The 24,794-nt window shown below is 32.9% G+C and overlaps 1 protein-coding gene across 8 annotated transcripts in view; it reads right to left on the bottom strand.

The window, feature by feature from the left end:
- PRKACB (protein kinase cAMP-activated catalytic subunit beta) overlaps positions 1 to 24,794 on the bottom strand; it is a 131,336-nt gene that overhangs the window by 4,233 nt on the left and 102,309 nt on the right. For all 8 annotated transcript variants that reach the window (XM_004752712.2, XM_004752711.3, XM_013056223.2 and 5 more), the window contains 6 exons: positions 21,670 to 21,768; positions 20,577 to 20,659; positions 17,082 to 17,208; positions 16,056 to 16,151; positions 12,689 to 12,811; positions 4,117 to 4,281 (listed from right to left, as the gene is read on the bottom strand). In XM_004752712.2, the coding sequence (XP_004752769.1) occupies positions 4,117 to 4,281; positions 12,689 to 12,811; positions 16,056 to 16,151; positions 17,082 to 17,208; positions 20,577 to 20,659; positions 21,670 to 21,768 (693 nt within the window). The remainder of the gene's footprint in view (positions 1 to 4,116; positions 4,282 to 12,688; positions 12,812 to 16,055; positions 16,152 to 17,081; positions 17,209 to 20,576; positions 20,660 to 21,669; positions 21,769 to 24,794) is intronic.

The following is a 24,794-nucleotide window of genomic DNA, read 5'->3' as shown; positions in this document are numbered from 1 at the left end:
CTTTTTAAAATTTTTATTTATTTGAGAGAAAGAGGGTATGAGCAAGCAGGGGGAGGGAGGGAGAGGGAGATAAGCTCAAGCTGATTCTGCGCTGAGCCTGATGTGAAACTTATCTCATGACCTGAGCCGAAACCAAGAGTTGGATGTTCAACCAACTGAACCACCCAGGTGACTCATGATTCCCCGCTTCTGATACAGGTTCTTTCTAATATGTAAACCAGTGGTCTCCAAAGTTTTTGGATTTATATACCTTTTAATAAAAACATTTTTGAGCATAAATCACCAATATATGTGTAGCTATTTATAAATTATTTACTCACATAAGTATGTTAGTATAAGATACATACACAAACAAGACATTTAAAAAGACCATAGGACTGGGAAGTCTAATATCATCTTTTAGTTTGCCAGCTGGTTGCCTCACATGCACGCTCTGGGGACTGTGATTCTGCAGCACGCAGAGGAATCAGCAATGCAGACAGCTGCCTCACATCTAGCCAGGTGGCAATTTAGGATCACACCTGTTGGGATCATCTCTACCTGTACAGTGATTGCATAGTTTGAGTTGTCCAGGCCTCTTTCTTCTGTTTCCTGCTTCTGCTAGAGACTATTGGACTCTTGGACTATTGGACTATTTCATTGCTCATGAGCACTTGGTCAGAGAATAACAAAATCTATGAAAACTGTTCAAATGATCATTTTTGATAATTTTGGTATTGGTGTGCACAGTTATAACTGAGATATTAAAACAAATGGCTACAATGAGGTACTCAATTATTTCTATTTATAAATTATCCAGGGATCTTCAAGTCCAACTGATAGTCAAGATCTGCAGTTGATCAATCTATTCAATACTACAATCTGTTTGCTATAGGGTGCTACTTCTTGGCAGATAAGCTGTTCACTATCTAAGGTAAGTTAAGCCCTCTGGAAAGCACATGAACTCTAAATGGGCAGGAGCAGTTCAATGTAATCCCGCTTTAAGAATAATTGTAGGGGCACTTGGGTGGCTCAGTTGGTTAAACATCTGCCTTGGGCTCAGGTCATGATCCTGGGGTCCTGGGTTCCAGCCCCATATTGGGCTTCATGCTCAGTAGAAAGCCTGGTTCTTCCTCTCCCCCTCCCCCACCTTGTGCTGTCCTTCTCTCAAATAAATAAAAGCCTTTACTTAAAAAAAAAAAAGAAGTGTAAAAATATAATACACAATATGCATAAATTAGTAAATGCCAATAGCAGGAATTTTCTTTTTAATATAAATATGAAAATATTAAAAATGCATCATTTAAAAAATACTAATAAAACGGGCCAACCTCAAGCAAATCTAATAAATACATCTAAATATAGCATTAATTAACACAAATATAACAATAAAGATAGTATAAACAGCGATAATTAGAGGAATATGGATGATTTTACAAGAAAATATAAACTTCTGAAATTGACTGAAGAAGCAAAAACTTAGAAACCAAAAGCCAAAGAAAAATTAGTTTGTTAAAATTTCCAAGTAGTAAGTAGAAGTTAGTTCCTATTTCCTCAAGTGTCCCAAAGAATAAAAAGACATGGAAAATTTCCAAGCTCATTTAATGAATTCATTCATTCATTTAATGTATCCCATAATCTCAACTCCAGAAAAACAAAACTGCAGATAAATTAAACTCATGACTATATAGACAAAAATCCTAAATAAAATTTTAGCAAATTGATTTTGCATATTTTAAATAATATTTTGCAGGTATTACAGTAATAATACCTCATGATTAAATGGTGTTTAGGAATGTTAAGATATCTAATTGATATAACTCATTATGCTAATATGTCAAAGAAGAAAAAGCACAATAAACTAGGAATCAAGGATATTTTCTTTTTTTATATGTTTTTTGTTTTCTTTTCTTGATATTTTCTTAATCTGATCAAGAATAGTTATCCGAGATAAATAGCTAACTTCATATTTGAAGCTAAAACATGAAAGGCATTCCCATTCAAAACAAGAATAAGACAATACAGCTCAACAGTCCCACTCTTTCAGTAAAGGCAAATGATACCTCCGCCCACTGTAAATATTTAACCATAAAATGCAAGGAAATCACTGAAAAACCTATGGAAATCAACAACAGAATTTAGTAAGGTGGCCAGTTACAACACAAACATAGAAATTATGTTTCCCCCTATAGCCTACTATAATGGCAAAGCAAATGCATTTGCAATAGCAATCAAAGTATAAATTTAAGGAATAACTTTATTTTTTTGAGGAATTTAATATTATTATTTTAAACTAGGTTCCATAAAGGCCCCACTCATAGTGAAGTAGAGATTTTGGTTCTTTAAGAAAGAAACTGGACCTATATGGGGCAGGGCTTTCTAAGACTTTATTGAATGACAGAAAATGTTTGAATAAAGGTAGAAATATAACATGTTCATTATAAGGAATTGTCAAGATTTTGATTCTCTTCTAACTAATATACTGTTATCCCAATTAAGAGCCCCAAATACAATATAAATATTTGGAAAGACCAATAAAACACGGAGTTATTGTTAAATGGGTACAGAGTTCTAGTTTTGCAAGATGGAAGAGTTCTGGAGAGATATGGTGGTGAAGGCGACACAACAGTGTGAATGTACTTAATACCATTTAACTGTACACCTACAAATGGCCGTGACAGCAAATTTTGTATTGTGTATTTTTCATACAGTAAGACTGTAAAAAAATCTGAATTATGTACTTTTCCATGAATATTTATAAGAATTCCACATATTAAATATATATTCTGAAAATTAAAAAAACACCATAAGCCTATATAAAATGGTATAGTATACAGTACAAGAATAGACAAAAGGAACTCCATTAAAAATAAATTTCGCAGGGTGGCTGGGTGGCTCAGTGGTTGAGCCTCAGCCTTCGGCTCAAGGTCATGACCTCAGGGTCCTGGGATGGAGCCCCACATCAGGCTCTCTGCTCAATAGGTAGCCTGCTTCCCCCTCTCTGTCTGCCTGCTGATCTGCCTACTTGTGATCTCTCTGTCAAATAAATAAATAAAATCTTTAAAAAAATAAATTTCACAAACAGACTGAAGTATTTAATAAATTAGCATTAGTAAAGGTGGAATTTCAAATAAGGGGCCAAAAAATTCAATTCATTCAACAAATGCTGAGAGAACAAAAATAAGTCAGATCAAAAAGCACTGGACGAAAGTATAGATTCAATAAGTCTCCCCAAAAGAATTGCTCTTGCCCATACAGCACATCCAGCTGAGGTAATGATGCTAAGGACTGTTTCATAATTTAATGGCTAGGGAGTTTCTGAACCTATCTTATGAGATGCAGAGACTACTGTACTCGCCTTGTTTTGGTCTTTTTGCATTATTAAATTCTTTTAATGCTTTGTTTTTGTAATTTTTTCTAAAAGACATAAACTTGGAAAAATGTGCTATTAATATTCAATGACAGCATTTACATTTTTTTCCTAAGGAAATTCACTTGTGCTGCACAACATCATTAAATATGGCAAGTCTCTGAAACAGAAGTTTTTGTTTTATGGGAAAAAAAAGCAATATAGTCAAGATGTAAACACTTTATAAATACAAATTATATTTAACCGGGCATTTAAGAAACAAAGGTGAGATAAAAGTAATTCACAGCAAAAGCTTTTGTTAAATGTCTCAATTTGTTATAAAGGTGAATTGATAAACACTGAAAAATATCTAATGAATCTAGCTATTAAATATTATTGAATCTAGCTTGTGCCAATCCCGGTGGGAGACTCTATTTGTTTATGTTGTTTTTCTAATGTGGTTTCATATCAGTTTTGAAATGCAAACCTTTGGGACATTGTCTGCTATATCATTACCATGATATTTGAAGAATAAGAGGCCTACGTAGGAGAAATTTGACACTGACAACATTTCAGGTTGATGGTCAAGACAGAATATGCTTTTTCTTTTATCAAGGAGAAAACTCGTTTTTAAGCTGTGGGTTGGAAAGGTCCCTTACGTCCTGCATAGTATTAAATCAAAGGTAAAAATAAATTAAAGTCCTGTGTTAAGTTGGAACAATCTCTATTACCTATATATAATTTAAATACCAAACTTTCAAAGCTCTTAAATTAAAGAAACGGCTCACCTTCCTCTGGTAAATAGCAATCCAATCTGTGGTGGCAAACCACTTGTGAGTTTTTATATCACTCACGCCATTCTTCAGGTTTCCAAACCGCTTCGTCAAATCCACCTGCAGCAGGTTCCTTAGAAGGTCCTTGAGATCTGAACTGAAGTGCGATGGGAATCGGACCTGTACCAACACACCATGTTGTCAAACATACATTCCAATGGTTAGCATGGCCTCAACTTTAAACAGACCAGAGACCTCTGAAGAAAATGCTTTAAAGGGTTAACAGATCCATTTCTGAGCTCTTTACATTCTTGCTGTGGTTTTCTACAAGTGCTATGGTTTTCTGCAAATGCTGTATTATCTGTGTATGTCTCTTTCCCCCAGACCATGAACTTCTGGGGGGAGGGTACTGTGCCACTTTTGTGTTGTTATTCCCCGAATTTATTACACCATTTCAAATAATGTAGTTCATCCAGCTAACCGTAATTGAGACCTACTGTATACTACACTGCTCTCGTGCTGGATATATAGCAATGAACTATGGCATAGCTGGTGAATATGGTATTAATTATATTCTAAAGATGGAGAAATTAGGATGCGCAGATATTGTAACTTACCCAATCATTGCACTACAAAGTGGCAGAGTTGGGACTAAAAATCTAGTCATGTTGCTAGGCTCATGAGTTTTATTCTTTATTACATGGTCTTCAATTTATAGTCTGACTTTAAAAAAGCTCAACATGATGTACATTCTCATATTTTGAAAGTATAAGTTAAACCATTAGCAGGCAAAGCCAGACTCTTTGGCAAAACCAGATTCCTAACTCTAGTCTTCTGCTACTTCTGCTACTGATGCTATTTTGTACTGGAAGTGTGTTTATGTACGAAGTATGTTCCTAGGACCCACTCTCATCAGAGTCAACTGGGAGAATGGAGGGATAAAAATGTTGATTTCTGGGGCTTACTTCAAATGATGAGGGCACTGGGTCTGAAATTCTGAGGTTTTTATCTCTAAGTGATTCATTCATATGTGCACGAAAGCTTCAGAAACATTATTTGCAACTCTGTTCATTACTTTGTGCAGAAGTTTTATTTTTTCTGTCAGTGACAGATGCAAAAAATTTTAATGTAAGTAAACTAAAATCATCATACAAGAGGAAAACTAGTATTTGTGTCCAACAACCAATTGAAGATCAAATAGCTAATAACTGAACAGGATTTGGGAGTCAACTCATAGAAATTAGCTACTAAAATCCTCATTTTTGCAAAGCTTATATTACCATACATTATAAAAGGGTTTGTGTTCTTAAAAAAAAAAAAAAAAGTGAATTGCCACCATCTTTAGTTTTTAGTTCTAAAAGTAAAGTTTTATTGCTATAATGGCTTATTAGAAGTTCAGCACTGTGCTAAACTTAATGCACACTGGCTCATAAATCCCAAAATTTAACATTAAGGTAAATATGATTATAACTTCCATTTTACAGGTGATGTAATTGAAACTTATACAGATTAAGTTATTTGCCAAGACTATAGAGCTAATAAGTGGCAACAGAGCTGTAATTCCAAACCAGCTATTCTGACTTTAGAGTATACATTCTTAATTATTCCATACTGTTTTCATGATTCAATAACCTGAAAATAGTTATTGTCAGGACATTTCCAAAAGAATGAAATTTTCATCTTAAAAATATTTGCTGCACACTTCCTCATTTATCATAGTCGGAGTAGAAACTAGAGAATATGTGGTATTCAAAAGGCATACTGTCTAAAAATAACATGATATATTTACACAGTGGTTATATTCCAACTTTGCTTAGATTGCCAAGAAGTAACTTATTAAAAATGGAGCTATCCTTGTATGGAACAGAGTCTGCATGAACTGCTCAATGTAGAGTGCCAGTTATTTTCCCTTTCATGATGTTCAGAATACTAGACAATGTACCATTCTTACAGATTCAGGTAATGTGCAACAGAATGCCTAAAGAATAAACACACCTAAATAGAGTAGTTCTTTATTTTGGAATGCAGATGAAGTATTGGTGTTGGATTAGTTAATGTGTGTGTATACATTTGTAAACTTTAGAAGAGATATTCTCAAATGGGGAGTTGTAGTTGGGGAGTTGTGACGGTAGAAATCAGAGTTATCTGGAAACCTTATCAAATGATAGACATATCCTCTTCACCTCTAATCACACCCCGTTCTCCCCCAGAGATTCTGTTAGGTAGCCCACACTTACATAGTAAGCATGTTAATGATGAGAATATGTCAGATCTTTTAAGTATACTGAAGGAGAAATAATGGGAATCATTATGAAAGTATTTTTTTCTATGATCTGAAACATGATCAGAAATGTAGTTTCTTTGTTGATTTGACTTTCCAAAGAGCCATGTTGATTCATCAAACTGAAATTAGCAAAAACCAAAAAATGACTTAAACACAATTGTGTTTTAGATGCAAGGCTTTTATTTATGGTATATTAACTTGGAAACTCCAAAGATATCTATAATGGGAAGAATGACTAATTTTTCCTTCAAAATTATATTTAGAAGTGTATTATTTCTATTTTTATTAAGAATTATAACTGCTGTAGAAATTGAAATCAGAATTCTAGAATATTGGAGCAAAGGAAGTTTTAGTTTAATTTAGTCTAAACCTTCAGATAAGTCTAAACCTTTAAGATAAGGAACCCAAGCTCCTGTGAGACTACCAACTTAGTACCATTCTTGGGGAAAATAATTGACTTCTATGTCCTTCAGCCAGTCCATTATTGGGCAAACAATGTGAAAGTACCTGAAAAAGAGCCAGATATGGAAAAGAAAAAGTCTAGATCCATTAAACCTTTAGATCTGAGAGATAAGATTATTGGAAACTGGCATTAAAATGAAAGAGGTGTTTGCACAATATACATTAATATTTCCTGGTTAGGATTCTTTAACAACCTTTAGAGACTAAGTTACTTCCGAGTTTCCTAATAATATATTCTTGAGAGTAGATATATTTCTATGATGAGGTACAGACATACAGAACAAGCTTTTGACATAGACTGTGTATCAAAGTAGTCTGTGATAATTTAAAAAATACAGATGTTTGGAATATACAGAAGACCAACTGAGTCAGTATCTCTGAGAATGAGTGTCCACTTCATGAAAGCAGAGATCATAACTAATTGCTGTATCTATCACTGGTCTGACATACAATATGTACTCAGTATTAAATGAATGCAAGAATTCAAATTTGACAAATAATGATCGAACACCTTCTACGTATTAGGCACACAGTGCTTGGGATACAGTAGTAAACAAAATAAGACAAACAGTCCTATCTTCACAGAGTTTCCATCCTAGTAAGGAAGAGAAATGATAGTAATTTATCAAAATGTTGTCATTCACTCATCCCCCACAAACTCTTGCACTGTAAGGTCTTTGATTTCTACTCTGAAGAAAATGGGGAATCATTGCAAGGTTCTGGAAGGAGTAACACGGTCTAATTTGAAATTTTCAAAGAAAGAGTGACTCAGAAGACAGCAGTTATCAGTGGAGGTGGTAAGAAGTGGTTGAATTCTGTATATTCTAAAGGTAGATAAAGATAGACCCCAAATGGTTTTCCTGTACATTAGATATGAAGACTCCACAGTGTCTTGGCCTGAGTAACTGAAAGGATCATGTTGCCATCAACTGAGATGGAAGAGCAGTGGGAAGAACAGATTTGTTAGGGAAAATAAAAATCTGTTAGTTATGGACAGAGTTAGCTTAGGATATTTATTAGATACCTGAATGGAGATCTCAGGAAGTTGGCTACAAGCGTCTGCAACCAAGAACCAGGAATGGACTGAAAAACTGAATTTGGAAATTGTCAGTTGGTATTTAGAGTCATGAAGCTGGATGAGGGCGCCAATGGAGAAAGTGCAGAGAGGAGAAGAGGTCCAAGGCAAGGAGGGTGACAAGGAAAGATGAGTAAGGCAGGAATAAAACTAAGATTGTGAAGAGTCACTGAAGCCAAGGGTACAGATAATAAATGAACCACTGAATTAGATTCTGTTTCTGGCTTTGCCACAAACTACCTTTTATCTTTGGGCAATTCTGAATCTTGATTTACCTACATATAGGATAAGAGAACCAAGCTAAGTAAAACTGAGCATTTTTAATCATCTCAAAAATTCTACCAGTCTCTCGCTTCCGTAGAAAGAATACCTGAGTTTCAATTCCAACTCAGTCACATACATGCTCTATACTTTTGGGCAAACTTTCACTTTTCTGAGTCTCAGTTACCTCATCTATAAAATGATGAAAGTGTACTTCATCCCCCAGTTTGAAAAGAAATTAGGTAATTTTTATGAAACTGATGCAAGGCACTAATTCAATACATTTTTAATTTTTTGACCTTTGTGTTAGAATAATATTTTAATAAGTTGAATTTTCAAATCAAAGAAGGAACTTGGAAGACAGCAATATCTCTAACTAGATATCTGGACTACTCAAGGACAGTCTGTGCTAGAAAAGTCACTTGGAAAAGTCAAGAAGTTCCTTCTCATCTTATGCTGTAGCTTTTAATTTATAGAAGAGCATTTTCTTCTTTCCTTATGGTATATAAATTTGGTAGAGTGAAGGAGAAAAAGGAAATGACCCTATTTTAGAAAAACAGCATTGTAAATATAGCTAATATTTTAAACAACTTCACCAAATCACATCATGTTAAACCAACTACAAAATTCACTCTGAATTATCAAACTTGATAGAATATTGGTTCTGCTTATAAAGCCTTGTACTTTTTTTTTACTTTAAGAAACAAAATAAAACCAAAATCAATTTGTGTACACTCAGTTTAATCACAGAATTACAAAGTTGATCTCTGAAGAAGGGAAAATTTTTATTGCTGTTACTTTGCAAGTGACAAACTAGTAATATGACCTTTTATGCATTGGGATAAAATTTACTGGCTTAAATGACTCAAAAGAGTTTGCACACAGCCAGCAAGCAATAATCTGTTAACTCCTGTCCATAAGTATGCTGGAATAAATTTTTAAAAATTACCTTTCTGTACCTGAAACTAATGTACCACATGTTGGCTAATTGAATTTAAATTTTAAAAAAGAAAACAAATTAACTTTCTAAATTAGGTATAGTTCTAAGAAATCTATATCCCAGTAACAAATTATCTAGCAAAAATGAGCATATATATTAAAAAATTTTCCAAAAGGCATAATAACAACTTTCATGTTAGATTTCCTATAGATACGGTACCAACCTCCACCCTGCTTCATAGGACCTGAGGCAACTTTAATCAGCCTGAATCTTTATACATAAAAAGAACCAGTACATTTAAAAAATACTTATTAAATATGAGTACTACAAATGTGGACTCCTGATCTGTTCTTTTACCTATGCAAAAAGAGCAGGAGTTAGGATGGTTACAAAGGACCATTACCCACCAGATCCTCATTCCCTTCACTGTACAACAAGTTGCCGTCATTTGCCCAAAAGACCACTAGAGTAAGGACTGTCTCAAAAAAACTATTAAGAAGAATTTTAAATGACCACAGCAAAGTGTTAAGAAATGGCCAGGGTTTTCGGCATTGGTAAAGCTGCTTTTGAATTTTATGGAAATGACTACTGAGTTTCGAAGTTTCTTTAATTATAACCATAGACAAACAGAAAATGGATTTAAATTTCCCAAAAGCATTAACAATAGCATCTTAGAAAGAGTGTAGTGGCATTTCTGCACATGTGTTTATTATTTAGGAAATAGAATCTGTGCAGAAAAGAGATAATGTAGCAGGTTGGGGCTGTTACCCTTAAGGAATGCGTGCTTGCAAGTTTAGCCCTAGGCAGATATCTGGGAAGTGGCATGGTAACAGTTCTTTAAAATGATAGGAAACTTTCCCTAAATAATGAGCGTTCACTGTACCTAGATTGTACAAACAGTATGGCTTATACTGAATATCTATTTTGCTCTGTGAGTTTGGGATGTAGGTATGCACTAGGCAGAAGGTGTACATACGATCCCAATAAAATCGCTGGGCACTGAGTCTCTAATGAGCTTCCCTGGTAGACAACAATTTGTTGCTAGAAGAATTAAGTTCATCCCTTGTTAACTCCACTGGGAGAAGACTCTTGAAAGCTGTGCCTAGTTTCCTCAGGAGACTGCCCCATGAGCCTTTCCCTTTGCTGATTTTACTTTATACCTTTTTGTTATAAGGTATCTTATAATGAATATACTTGTTAGAATAGATGGTATTAATTTCTTGGGTATTACTATATGCTGAAGTCTAAAACTCTTCCTAGTGAATCACCTAAACTGGGAATTGTTCTAGGGACCCATGACACAAAAAAGAATAGTCAGTTAACTGCTAATCAATTACCCTTCATGTGAATGTGAATTTCCCTCGAGGAAAAAATGCACTACCTCTTTGATCATTCTCTATATATGTGTGTTTATAACTTTACATTTTGTAGAGTGTCTCTGTGTGCATTTCTGGTGCTCATTAATAATGGGATAATATTTACTTTATATGTAATGAAGCTCAGAATTTTTTTTAATTATATAATTTCAAGGACTGTAAAGTTATGGTTTCCACAACAGCTATTACTTGACTGCCTAATTTACAAGTATCAATTTTGAACACAATATTAAGTTTTATATTTCTAAGAGTAATGCACCAAACAGAGTTGTTGTAGAAACCATAACTGATTCTTGTCATACAGTATATGGCACCAAAGTATGAAATTTGAAGACTATATACAGAAACTCAGCATATATATTGCTAGGATATGGCAACTTTAATGTGAGAATTATAAGACTTTTCTGTCAACAATCATTTCTAAACCTGAACCTTGATATTGCGTGAATAATTTGACATTTAAAATACCACCCCTTCCTTTTTTAAAGGCAAAATATGTGTAGGAAGGAAGCTAACAAGCTGATTGATCATCTTTCTGTGCATTAAAAATACCAACCTGAGTTAAAATATTGTAATAGAGAAAGTACTTAATCTAATTTTCAAATGTATGTATTCCAGTGAATTAATCACTTCATTAAATACATTTTCTTTTAATTTTGATGTTACTACACCTATAGTCTTTGTAACATGGTTTCAGAATGGAAAAATATAATACATATAAAATGTAGCATAAAATAATAGCAGACTTCTAAAAACTTAGAAAAAATAATTCTCATTGAAACATATATTTTAAAATGATACATCATCCAAACCATTGACAATTTTAAATACAAATACAGGATTTGAAAGACCATAATTTGATTTTTAATGACTTGAATAATTACAAAATTAAAATATTTGTCTCCAGTTTGGCTTTATTTACTAGCTAGAGAGATAATAATACTTTTGTAAGGTAGATAAAGATACATTCTAGCTTGGATTTGGGTGCTGAAACAGATAGTTTTATTGCGAATGGTGCAAAAGACTTTATATTCACATAAAACAGATCCTAGAGATCACTTAATGGCAATATTCTGCTTTCATGAGTTCTACTCTAGCAGCATAGGGGAAAGGGATGAAAATAACTTTATATCCAATATGGGAAGAGATAATCTGGCAATCTGGCACCTTTAGTTAAAAACAACGGTACACCAAACATCCTATTCTATTTCTAAATAAATGAAGAAAAATATCTGTGATAAGATAAAATTTTATGTTGCTAAGGTGTTGTCAAGGTGACTCAGATTTCAACAGTTACGATTTTAGAATATATGCAGATTTAAATGTTAATATTGTATCCTGACTATTAGAGTTTGATGTGAAATAAAAACATATTCATAAGCAGTTAAAAAACTTTTACACAATGTAATGATTGCCTGATGAAGGCCAATTCATACAAATAAAGGTACATTCATTTTAAAGCAATTTTTCTAAGTAAGTGAAATTTAGTTATGGCATCCTTGTCAGATAGTTTTATTCCTTTTATAAAGTTAAATATAAATAAAAGCAATGTAGTAAAGATTCAGGAACTTTGTAATAATCTATAATTAAATTATTCAGAACTATTAGTGTAATTTCTGCATTCTTAATCTTGGTTGAACTCTATATATACTGCTTTTTCCTATATAAACATGCCTCTGATAATGTTTGATTTATGAATTACGCTCAGTAAGAAATTAAAAATACTGAATCATTATAACAATCTGCTATAATAAAAGTTATGTGGGTGTGGTCACTTTCTCTATGTCCCTCTCTCAAACTATCTTATTGTATGTTACTCACCCTCTAGTGATGACGTGATATGATACAATTTCCACCTGATGACATGAAGTGAGGTGAATAACGTAGGTGTTGTGACATAGTGGTAGGCTATGACTGACCTTCTGATGAGAGCTTAGAAGGAGGATCACCTACTTTGGACTGTAGTTGACTGCAGATCACTGAAACTGCAGATAAGGGTAAACTACTGTATGCTTCTCTCATTCAGTGATTTTAAAGTATTTTAGTTCTCTCAATATTCTTCATATCATCTTTGGTTCTTATTCTTTCTTGAGATCTTACATAAGCTACATAATGGTGTTGATCTACAAACCTTATGCAACATTATAGAAATAATGAATGACAGAGGAATAATAAAATATTCTACTTACCTTTCCAGAAACAATCTTTTCATAAATCTGAATTGGTTGGTCTGCAAAGAATGGGGGATAGCCAGCTGCCATTTCATAGATTAACACACCTAATGCCCACCAATCCACTGCCTTATTGTAGCCCTAAGACAAACAGCAGAAAATATTAATTATTACTTAATCTACTCAGAAGAGAATGAAGTCATAGATGATTTCAAAATGATCTTCAAGCATATGAACTTTGTTAAAGAGCAGTTGCTGAGCAGCTAGCTATTCAGGATAGAATTTAAAAATGAACAAAATATATCAGATCACATTTGAATTAAACAACAGGGAGAATTTCCAGATATTGGATCAGGAAATACTATTAAATCTTCTTCCTAAAATCATTAAGAATATTATAGACAATATATATCCCCTAGTTAATTGGGGTAATTTAGTTGTTGTTCAACAACAGAAAAGGAGTTACTAAATTACCTTTACAAGTCCATTCTAGGCCCATAACCTTATATATCAAGTTTTCTAGAGCATTCTTAGAAAAGCAAAGGTTTTTTAAACAAAATGGTAAATACTGGACTTCATAGTAAACAGTAGAGTTGACTTCACAATACTCTATACTGTTGATGTTCAGAGATGAATATACTATGGGCATTCTTATCCACTTCACAGGATCTTAATGAAAGCTACAAGTTTAATTTGGAGCCTAACAAATGTAAATATTCAAGTTTGTTCTAGTTATCCTACTGTCTTGCTTCTCATCTCTAAAAGGTACACAGAAAAAAATTACTAATTCATGGGGTTTTTGTAAGGACTTTATCAAATAAAAGGAAATAACATATGTAAAAGTACATTGCAGCCCAAATGTATAATTCTAAGGTTATTTCTAATTGCTTCTTTCCTCTCATACCAAACTTGCTAAAATTAAGAACTAGTAGTATTTATAAGAAAATAAAAATAAAATATTAGCATGTTTATATAGTTTGTTATCAATTATGATCAATGTCAGTTGGCACAAAAGACTCAATCATGGAGAGAAATGAACTGAGTTTTTGCCACATCTTTTGGTCTGCCCTCAAATTACCTTCACCGCTCCCCATACTTGAAATTTTTGTTAAAATATTAGCTTTATAAACCATTTAATTTTCAAATTATTAGCTAAAATAAACTATAATAGAGAGGTTTTCTTTTTTTTTACTATATGTGTTTTTAAAGGGAGACTAGCATAAAAATAGCACTTTGTTTTGCTAATAGAAATGGGCACCAACTTTGCTTTAATCAACTCACTAGTAATGCCATTTATTACAATACTTCTATTATAATGAAAGCATATGATGTTGAGCCAGATCCTTTAGTAAACTTCGATTTTTATTTTTCAGATTGTGTGCTAATGTTTATAAACATTATGCCAGATATTTTAATACCCTAGATACAGAGAATTAAATTAGTAAGAAAAACTAAATTACAATTGAAAATGGGCAAAAGACAGGAACTAATAATTCAGACACACACACAAACAAAATCCACCAAACGTCTATAAAGCATTAAAAAAAAATCTAATAACCAAAGACATGAGACTTAAAATAATAAAATATCATTTATTGCCTACTAAATTAGTAACGATTTTAAAAATAAGAATATCTAATGCTGGATAGTGTGACTGAACAGTCACTCTCACACTGCTAATAGGAGTGTAAAATGTTACAATGTTTTTGGAAAGCACTCTGGCAATATTTATGGAGAGACTTAAAAATATTCATACCCTTCGTCCCAGTAACTCTACTTCTGGGAATCTGTCCTGAAAAAATAATTTGAAATGCAGAAAAAGCTTTATGCACAAAATGTTTATGTTTATCACAGTTATTTATAACAGCAAAATAAAAAAGAAAAAGGAATGATCTGAATATTTAGCAACAGAAGAATGGCAAAATACTTTTTCATACATTTGCAAATAAGCCATTAGAATGATGTTTGCATGCTTGTTATCATTCAAGTGAAAAAAGTTGAGTACAAACTATACATTCACTATATCTCAACTATGATAACATGCACAGAAAAATATATTAAAAAATATTTTTTAAAAAGGCTATCTCTGGATGGTGAGTTGACAGGTTTTTGGGTTGTTTCTTTTTATTTTTCTCCCTTTTCCAAATTTTGTGCAATGAACATCATTACTTTTATAATATATCCACATTTTTTAAAGTTTTGGTGCTTATTCTGTCATCATATTGTTAAATGTTCTCACAGAAGAAATGTGTTAATAGCAATGATATTTAGATTTCAAAAGACTGAAAGTTATAGATGATTTAAATTATAAAGATAATGAAAGGAAAGTTGAATGAGGTCATTTTATTCTATTCTTATATCTAGGCATATATAGGTTAGCCAAATTTCAATTATTCAGGGGGTCGTTCTCTAGTTGTAAATATTAAGGCATGTGTGCTGCCCCTTTCTCTTTTCTTGGCATTTTTTGTGTTCAGTCATTGTTAATTTCTCCTTTCTAGCTTTCCCAGCATAGGGATGGCAGTGGGAAGGAAAACAGAACCGAAACCATCCTTTTAGATAATGAAACAAATTTCTCTCACGACATCTTCACTGCTTTGAAAAGTAAAACTATCTTTAAAAAGGCTATTCAATGGCTATGGTATTCCTGTTTAAAATAAAAAGAACTCTGCTTAGATTTCTTTCATTTAAGGGGTAAAGTTGAAATAGAAGAAGAATTGAGAACTAGTACCGATCATTTTTACATTTGCCTTGTGGGATAACACATACAAAAGTTTCCCACACTCCTGCTACTGGGAATAATTATGAAAAGGCTATGCTTTTTGTTTCAAAACATGGACTTTTCCTTTTCTTTTTACTACGTCTATATGATATGATGTGTGGTAATCTATTCCACAGTCTATGTAAATCAAACCATGATGCTGTATGCCTTAAATATATACAGTGATTTATGGCACTTAGTCTCAGTAAAATTGGAAAAAAAATATGAATCTAGAGGTTAGATTTATTCACATTATATTTTTTGAAGTAGCACTGACATACAGTATTACTTGCAGGTGGACAACACAGTGATTGAACATTTTATATGTATTATGAAATGATTACCATGATTAATCTAGTTACCATGTGCCACAATACAAAGTTATCACAATATTATTGACTATATTTCCTATGCTCTACCGTACTCTTTCTCTTAGATCCAGAGTTAAAATTGAGAGGTTACTGGATTAGTGGTAGATTGTAAGTAATTATTATTTTAGTAATTAGAGAAATTCATAATTTAGATGAGACAGAAGTTTAATATTAGATCAGTAAACTCTTTTTTAAAAGTCTACAGTGATGCATGCCTTATATTTTTACTTCTTGCATAATGGGATTATAAATATACCTTGCTGAGGATGATCTCTGGAGCCAAATATTCTGGAGTGCCACATAATGTCCAAGTTCTGCCTTTAACTCTTTTGGCAAACCCGAAGTCTGTAACCTATGAAAGAAAAAAACAAACAAACAAACTTGTGAACATTCATGAATTCACAATAAATGTATTTATCATACTTAAGTTGAAAGTTAAAAATCAGGGTTAAAATGAAAACCATGGAAAAAAAATTAAGTCAATGTAATTGAAACTAATCCATGCAGGCCACTATTAGTGACTGAAGGTTCATTCTGGAGAACTTTTCCCCGACTCAAACAAAGAAATAAACATCAAAAAAGGTAACAGTAGATAGTTTTAACAAAAATGAAGCAGTGCTGAAAGTGTTCCTTGAGTCCAGGATATGCTCTGCCATGAATTCTGTCATTAGAAGTGCAAAAGCATCAATAGGAGAACCTATTGGTAACTGTGTAAAAAGGGATGCTCTCATTCTATTGATAGAAGCAGCAGAAAGAAAACACCTCCACTAGATCAGTACTGGAAGCCAGGGCCCTTTGGCAGCTGCAGTGTAGTATTAAAGGAACAAAGACTCTGGCGACAGGCTGGTTTCAAATTCTGACACTACTGCCCATGTGACCTGCTGTGCCTTAATTTTGTTAGCCTTGAAATGAGGATAACAGCAGTACTTAACTTTATAAGGCTATCAGGACTAAAAAAGATGATACATGTAAAACACTTGGAATAATGCCTGGCACTAAATGAGAACTCACAAATTTAGCTATTCTATATATTTCTGTATGTAGGAGCCTGTGTTCTGTTCACAGCTACAGACTATGGGAGGTATAAACACGTTCTATTCTTGATGGGATTTTAGGTCTCTGTAATAGTGGCAGAATCATGAGCTCAATTTAAGCTATTAGGAAGAAGTAATTGTCTCGCTCAAGGAAAAAAAAAATCCAATATTGGTAGTTGAGGTTAAATATAAACAACTTTCACCTAGTATATTCTCAAATACGTTATATAAATGTGTTCAAGTCATACCTGGATATACCCTTGGTGGTCAATTAAGAGATTTTCAGGTTTTAGATCTCTGTAGATGAGGTCTAGTGAATGGAGGTACTCGAATGTTAGCACTATCTGAGCTGCATAGAACCGTGCATGGGGTTCACTACAAAGAAAAAAACATTGATTTTTCTATAAAATGAGTTAACACATGGTAATTAGTAGATTATATAAAAAATTAATATAGGGTAGAGATATTTTAGAAGCAAAAAGAAATTTTTTCTTTTAAACATATATAAAGAATCTTGTTAGTTTCCGAATATCTACTAAACCTCTGAATTATCTTCAAGTAATAATACTTTTTAATATATTTAGGAAGCAGCATATATTGAAGAAAAATATAACTCTAAAATAGTCACCTTATTTTAAATTATTATTGGCCATATTAGAAGATATTGATGTCTTTATACTTATATCTGACCTTGAGAATGACTGAAAAGCAAATGTGTCAATTACATGGTTTATCAGGGCATTGTTACTGTTGATAGGCTCTGTCTACCTTTCTTAGAAATTTAAGTGCTTAAAGAATTTCACAGAAATAAACACAGAAGTTGTTTAACTGAATTAATCTGAAGACTAATGCCATTTCACCCACACTATTCCTATTACAAAAATGATACAATCTCATTATAAAAAATAATCATAAAACATTGATGAAGAATAAAGAGCACCCATAATGCTATCCAGAAGCCATAGATACAATCCTAGTGTCTGAATTTCCAAATCTTTTACTATCCATGTTTATACAGATATATAAACATAGGTGTAACTAGTATGTGTAAACATGTACAGTTCTTGTATGCACAAATTAGATCAACTGATAGATCACTGTAATGTTGATGTTACATTCTGAGTATTACTCCAAGGATGTACTGATTTTCTAATTTGAGTTTCTATTTCATCTGCTAGTGTATACAATGAATTCTGCTAACTGGCCTGATAAACTACAATGACTTTCAGATTTATGTCCTCAATAAATAACATGAACTATGAATAGAATTTCCCTCAAGATGGCTGGCATTAATTTGATCTCTCAGCACCAGAAATAGAAATTCTAAAAAAGATTATATATGCTGCTCCTTTTGCCTGTCACTATATTTCCTAGGTTCTAGCCTGATACATATCAGATGCTTAGGAAATATTTGTTGAATAAATGAATATGTAAAGAAAAATACTTTTAGGGGAAAATATTTTATAATACCTTTAGAGTTCCAGCCCCATCTCAAGACTGTAAAATCTGTATCATACATTGTATGACAAGGAATTGGGGGGAGGGACATTTTAAAGGGAAACTGGAAGAATCATCCTTGTCATTGAAACATCCCTCACTTTGGAAACATTTGACTTGCAAGGTCCCCTCCAATTTTCCATGCATCTGTAAATACAAGATGCACTTAGTACCTTATAAATAAATATAAATTTATCAGAATATAAGATGCACTAAGCATTTTATATTTATTTCCACACACTGATATTTGAATGGAGGAACATGAACATTACATAGATCTGTAATCAAATTGTTAAAGGATGAAAGCAAAATATTCTGAAATATTTTGAAATATTCTGAAATATTTCAGAAATATTTCTGAAAATGCTGAAACAGCTTTAAGCCATGCTCAACAATATTGTTAAGCCATGCTCAACAAGAACTCAGTATTCTTGTCACCTCAAAGTTTCTAAGATAGGAGTTAGTAACCTCTTAAGCATACATGCAGTACAAGTGAAAGATCAGAAAAGACAGTGTCTCAGTGTGAATTATTGCAATCAACTTGTTTTTCCTCCTAGTACCAAGTATTAAAGAAATACGAGTGTGGGGAGTTGCAAAGGAAAGAAGTTAGTAATTATAAAAAATGGACAAAATAGTTTTTGAAGACAGGTGTAGGTGTAGTGCTTCAGTGTACAACTTTGAATTATCAAAGGGCAATCTGAGGATTTTGGGTCTTTGTGGACAAGAGTAGTAGGAGAGAGGAAAATCGGTGAAAGGAATCATTAAAAATAAACAGAAGTTGCTTTGCATTAGCATAGTGCCCAGAACATATTAGGTGTCTTATCATATTAGGTCAATAAATTTATTTTGGCTTAGGCCTCAGGTAACTAAAATAACTCTAATGTTGGCCCATAATTGAATATGATCTTGTGATAATCTGAATCAATCATCATCTTTTTCTGAATCAGATTACCATCAGCCCAGTTTGAACTCCTGTACACACTTTCATCATGAAATAATGATATAATGTGCTAAATGAAGCTGGACCTGCTCTGGTTTCAGCTTCATTCTGTTAGTGATTTCTAATAAACAGTAGTAGCTTACAAACTATTACACACAGGTAAGGTTAACAGAATCTATTTTTAAAATTGTGTAGCCTTTTCAGTGATAACGTAATGATAAGGCATAAACTCTGTTTTAAAGATTTTATTTCCTTATTTATTTGAGAGAGAGAGAACACAAGCAGGGGGAGCAGCAGGCAGAAGGAGAGGAAGAAGCAGACACCCCACTGAGCAGAGTGCCCAATGTGGGGCTTGATCCCAGGACCCTGAGACCATGACCTGACCCAAAGGCAGACATTTAACTGACTGAGCCATCCAGATGGCCAAATTACATCTATATATTTAAAACTCAATATAGCAACAACTTTAAGGAGAATTAAATTTATTTGAAACAAACTTTCATAATCTCATCACTATGATACTATTATTATCTTTTCTAGGTACTCCCTTTCTTTTTTTTTTTTTTTTTTTAAAGATTTTATTTATTTATCAGAGAGAGGGAGAGAGCGAGCACAGGCAGACAGAATGGCAGGCAGAGGCAGAGGGAGAAACAGGCTCCCTGCTGAGTACGGAGCCCGATGTGGGACTCGATCCCAGGACGCTGGGATCATGACCTGAGCCGAAGGCAGCTGCTTAACCAACTGAGCCACCCAGGCGTCCCTAGGTACTCCCTTTCTTATCTTCATCTTTATGCAAACCTCTTTCCCAGAGTTGTATTAATATTTGTTCAATTAATATTGGTATGTTTAAATTAAATTTTGTGTGTTCTAGAAATTCTTTAAATAATGGACCTTCATAATACCTATCAAGGGTAGAATATTTACAATGGTATCATGGTGCTTTCATTTTATTTTTTTTAAAGGTTTTTAAAATTTGAGAGAGAGAGAGGGGTGGGGTTGGGGTGAGGTGGGCTGGGGTGGGACAGAGGGAAAGGGAAAAGCAGACATAGGCTCCATCCCAGGACCCTGGGATCATGACCTGAGCAGACGCTTAACTGACTGGGCCACCCAGTACTATTTTCATTTGATTTTTTTTAAAACTCAGTATGGTGTGGCCTTTTATTAATGTTTCTACATAATTTCTTCATATAGCTAACATACTACTAAATAAAAATAAATAAATTTGTAGCATTGACAAAACTTAAAAAATTGGTTTTAAACAAACACAAAGAATATAAAGATTTGAGGAGGGTAAAATATTAATTACCTGAACCTTCCAATTCTTCTTAGATGTGAAAACATTTCACCCCCAGGGACATATTCCATAACCATGTATAAATTAGAATTATCCTATGAACAAATAAAAACAATAAATCAAAATTATGAAACCTAGATTATTTCAAGAAAATTTTTTAAGATAATACCATGTCAAATTAGAAAAAGACAAATTTAAAATCCACCCGAGAGGTTACTAACATTGGGAACGAGAGAATAAATGGAAGATGCTCTCATTTTTCAACAATGGGGAATTCATTTTTATTTTCTCCTAGTATTCCTGCCACAAATTAGTCTGGGATTTTTGCTGTTTCTGTCCTTGCAGGGAACACTAACTTTTGAACAATTAGACACTGAGGCAATGACTTAATGCTATAGTGTATGCAAAGGAATAACAGTTAAAATAACAATTTGCAAAAGTAATAATGTTTACATTTTATGTACTAAATTAGGTCAGAGAGATTAATGATTTTTAACATCATCCTAAATACACAGAAGTTCATCTGATTTAAAGAATACAGGAGAAAAAGGAAAAATGTTAAAAATGGTTCATATGAATGAATATTGCAGAGATGCCAAGAATCATTCTAAAGAGCTGAAAAGCTGCCAACTTCAAGAATAAATCTTGTGCAACCTTATGAGATACCTGAATGGAAGGCCAAAGACTATTCTGCCTTGTATATATGGAAAGACCAGAACAAATTACTAAGGAAAATAAGATGGTACAATTGTATCAGAAAAGGTTTAAAAGGAACATATGTGGTCATTTGCATGAGTTTAAGAACTGCTTAATAAGATATTTCTATGGATTCTGATAAACTGAAATATTTGAATTTATAATACCATCTCATGAGAAGTTACATATTACCTTTAAAAATCTCCCTAGGGAGAGCCAAAACCTTGTCAAATGTTAACCTAAGTTTATAAGCACAATAGAATTTAATTATGTAAAATCTAAATATATTACTTTTTTTGTTTATTCATATTCTCCAGGTTTAACATTTGGCTTAGAATCTTATCACAGTTTCATATTTTTAAAAATATATGAGGGTAAAAATATTTTATTTGAATATTGTAAAATCTACCTTAAAAGCGTACTCCAGTCGAACAAGAAAAGGAAAATTCACCGCCTGTAATATTCTTTTCTCATTCAAGGTGTGCTCTATTTGCTTCAGCTTAACAACCTGTGATTGAGAGACAAATATATTTAACATACTTAAACAGAATTTAAAACTCACTATAATTTAAAAGAAAAAACTTAAAATGTTTTTCATGTAATAATGAGCTTGGATAAGCAAATAACTAAGTTGAATATGGGCGATAATAACCACCAGTGAGGTTTCTCAGATTCAAATGAAATACCTAACAGAAGATTTAAAATTTGGTCTTATGAAGGTCAACTATGATTTTCAGTCAAGAAGTAAAAGCTAAGAAGAAACAGACTTCTAATACAGTACTTAAAAAACTGCTATGTGAAAATACTTAGCTCCTAATGACTTATATAGTCAGTCCACTAAAGTAGTTGGTACAAATCACTACAATAAGTTGGTATTGATTTTAGGTCTTCAGAAGATCAGCAAGGAAATTACGGATTGAAGAAAAGCCAATAACTGAAAAACAGTGGGTAAAAATGAGAAATCTGTTCATTTCCTAATACCTGAATAAATACAAGATTAAATTCTAAAAATTTAATTTGTGCAGTCACAAGAGAGGACACCCAAAATATCGGCAAAAACCCAACTATGTCTTATAACAAATAGGTCATTTAGAATTAATCAAGGCTACTCTGGATTGTCTACTCAATCAAATACATAGGAGGGGAAAGTAACTTATCTTCTTGAAGACTATGTTTCTATCCCACATTGATGCTATTTTTAATTTAAGAAGAGGTGACCTTAGGGAGATATAAGTAATTGTCCAGTATATGTGCAAATCATTAGAATGCGGCATTCTTTCTTGCTAGAGGCTTATTGTCAGTGAATTCAAGAAGTTGAACATAAATAAGAAAGGTAAATATACCATCGAGTTATTAGCATATACAATTATAGTATAAAAATAATACTGAGCAAAGAATACTTGACTCAGAGTCAGAAGATCTGTATTCTAATCTAGGCCTTCTAATCAAGTAGTTTTGTGATTTTGGGGATGTTATTTCAACCCTTAGGATTTTGGTTTTTTTAACTGCAATATGAAGTGGTCGGACCACTTCTGTTCAAATAACAGTCACATAACTAATTAGTCCATACTTACTACAACAAATTATGCAACATTAGCTGGAAGATTACTATTGCTTTATATTTACTTTAAAAAATAGATTTAAAAAAATTATTATTTATTTTATTATTCTTTTTTTTAACAGTTTCAGGTTCACAGAATTGAACAGAAGATACAGGGATTTTCCAAGAGAATCCCCTCCCCACACAGGCATAGCCTCCCACAATATCAACATCCCCCCTGACCAGAGTGATACATTTGTTACAAGTGATGAACTTACACTGACACATCTCTCCGTGTTGTATATTCTGTGGGTTTGGACAAATGTAGAATGACATGTGTACACCATTATAATACCATACCGAGTATTTTCACTGTCCTAAAATTTCTATGTTTCACTTAATCATCTGTTCCTCCCTACTAACCACAGGCAATCACTGATCTTTTTACTGTCTTCCTAGTTTTGCCTTTTGTAGAATGTCATATAGTTGGAATCACAGACTATATAGCCTTTTCAAACTGGCTTCTTTCACTTAGTAATGGCTTGATAGTTCATTTCTTTTGAGTGATGAATAATACTTCATTGTCTAGATGTAACATATGCTTCTCTCTATATATTTTGATATAGTAGGCTTCTAGTTAGGCATTGATAATATGAAATAAGTAATATGTAATAAGTACATAAGTAATATGAAATAAGTAATAAAAACTGTAATAGAAAGGCTTTCTGCATTGTATCTCTAAGCCAACTATGCATATGTAGGGCATAACAATTAGAAATAAATGATACATGATATATATATGATAAATGAACTGGCAAAGCACAAATGCCCAGTTAATTTTTAAGTTAATTTAAAAAGTTAACTAATTAAAATCTAATTTACTTTTAAGTTTGCATACTACTACATAAAAGGCACAATAATGCAACTGAGATAAAGACAAGGAAGTGTCTGCCTTAATGCTGCATAAAATCTACTTAGAACTAGAGGCTATTATGCTAAGCGAAATAAGTCAGTCAGGGAAAGACAATTATCATGTGATCTCACTGATACGCAGAATTAAAGAAACAAGGCAGAGAATCACAGAAGAGAGGAAAAAATGAAACAAGATGAAACCAGAGAGGGAGACAAACCATAAGAGACCCTTAATCTCAGGAAACAAACTGAGGTTTTCTCAGTGAAGGAGAGTGGGGGCGAAAGGATGGCTGGGTGAGGGACACTGGGGAGGGTACGTGCTATGGTGAGCGCTGTGAAGTGTGTGAGACAGACCTGTGGCCCTGAAACAGATAATACATTATATGTTAATTTAAAAAAATCTATTTGGAAGTATGGCATATGAATATTTGAATATTAATATGCAAATAGTTGCCAATTATAATGTTGTAAGTGTTCAGACAAAAAAATGTTTATGTTAGGCCCAATACATAATCTAATTCCAGGTTCTTCATCTATAAAACGTTGATAATAATACTTTAAAGATGACTGTGTCGCATAATGCATGTGAAGTGATTAACACAGTGCCAAGCACAAAGTAAAAGCTCAAAAAAATATGAACTGTTATTAAAATCTATTAAAAAGGGTGAGGGTTCATCTGAGCCTTACAGATGAATAGATAATACAGATTAGGAAAAGACAGAGGAGATAGTGTGGTCAGGGTTAATATCCAGAACCATTACCTAAAGGGAGCAATACACAAAGTAAGTCTGAATGCTAGTTTTATCTGACAAAAGCTTAGGACAGTGTTTCTCAAGATTTGGTATTTAAGAAAATACCCTTAAATGCAGAGAAAAAAATAACAAGTAACCCTGGGGGTTTAGTCCATGCTTTATTTTCAACATGCATATAAAATTCATATTTACTTTTTAATATTTCTGTTGGCTTAAATATGTATATTTAAAAGCATTTACAAATGATTACTTATTGGCTAATTTTCTTTTAGCCAAACACTTGAGAAGTTTTTTGATAAGGAAGATGGGCTCTATATCATCACATACTCC

Source organism: Mustela putorius, unplaced genomic scaffold (assembly GCF_011764305.1).
Source record: "Mustela putorius furo isolate JIRA1106 unplaced genomic scaffold, ASM1176430v1.1 tig00003853_pilon_pilon_pilon, whole genome shotgun sequence".
Taxonomy (NCBI): domain Eukaryota; kingdom Metazoa; phylum Chordata; class Mammalia; order Carnivora; family Mustelidae; genus Mustela; species Mustela putorius.
The sequence above is the reverse complement of the archived record's forward strand: the minus strand, read 5'-3'. Positions and strand labels throughout refer to the sequence as shown.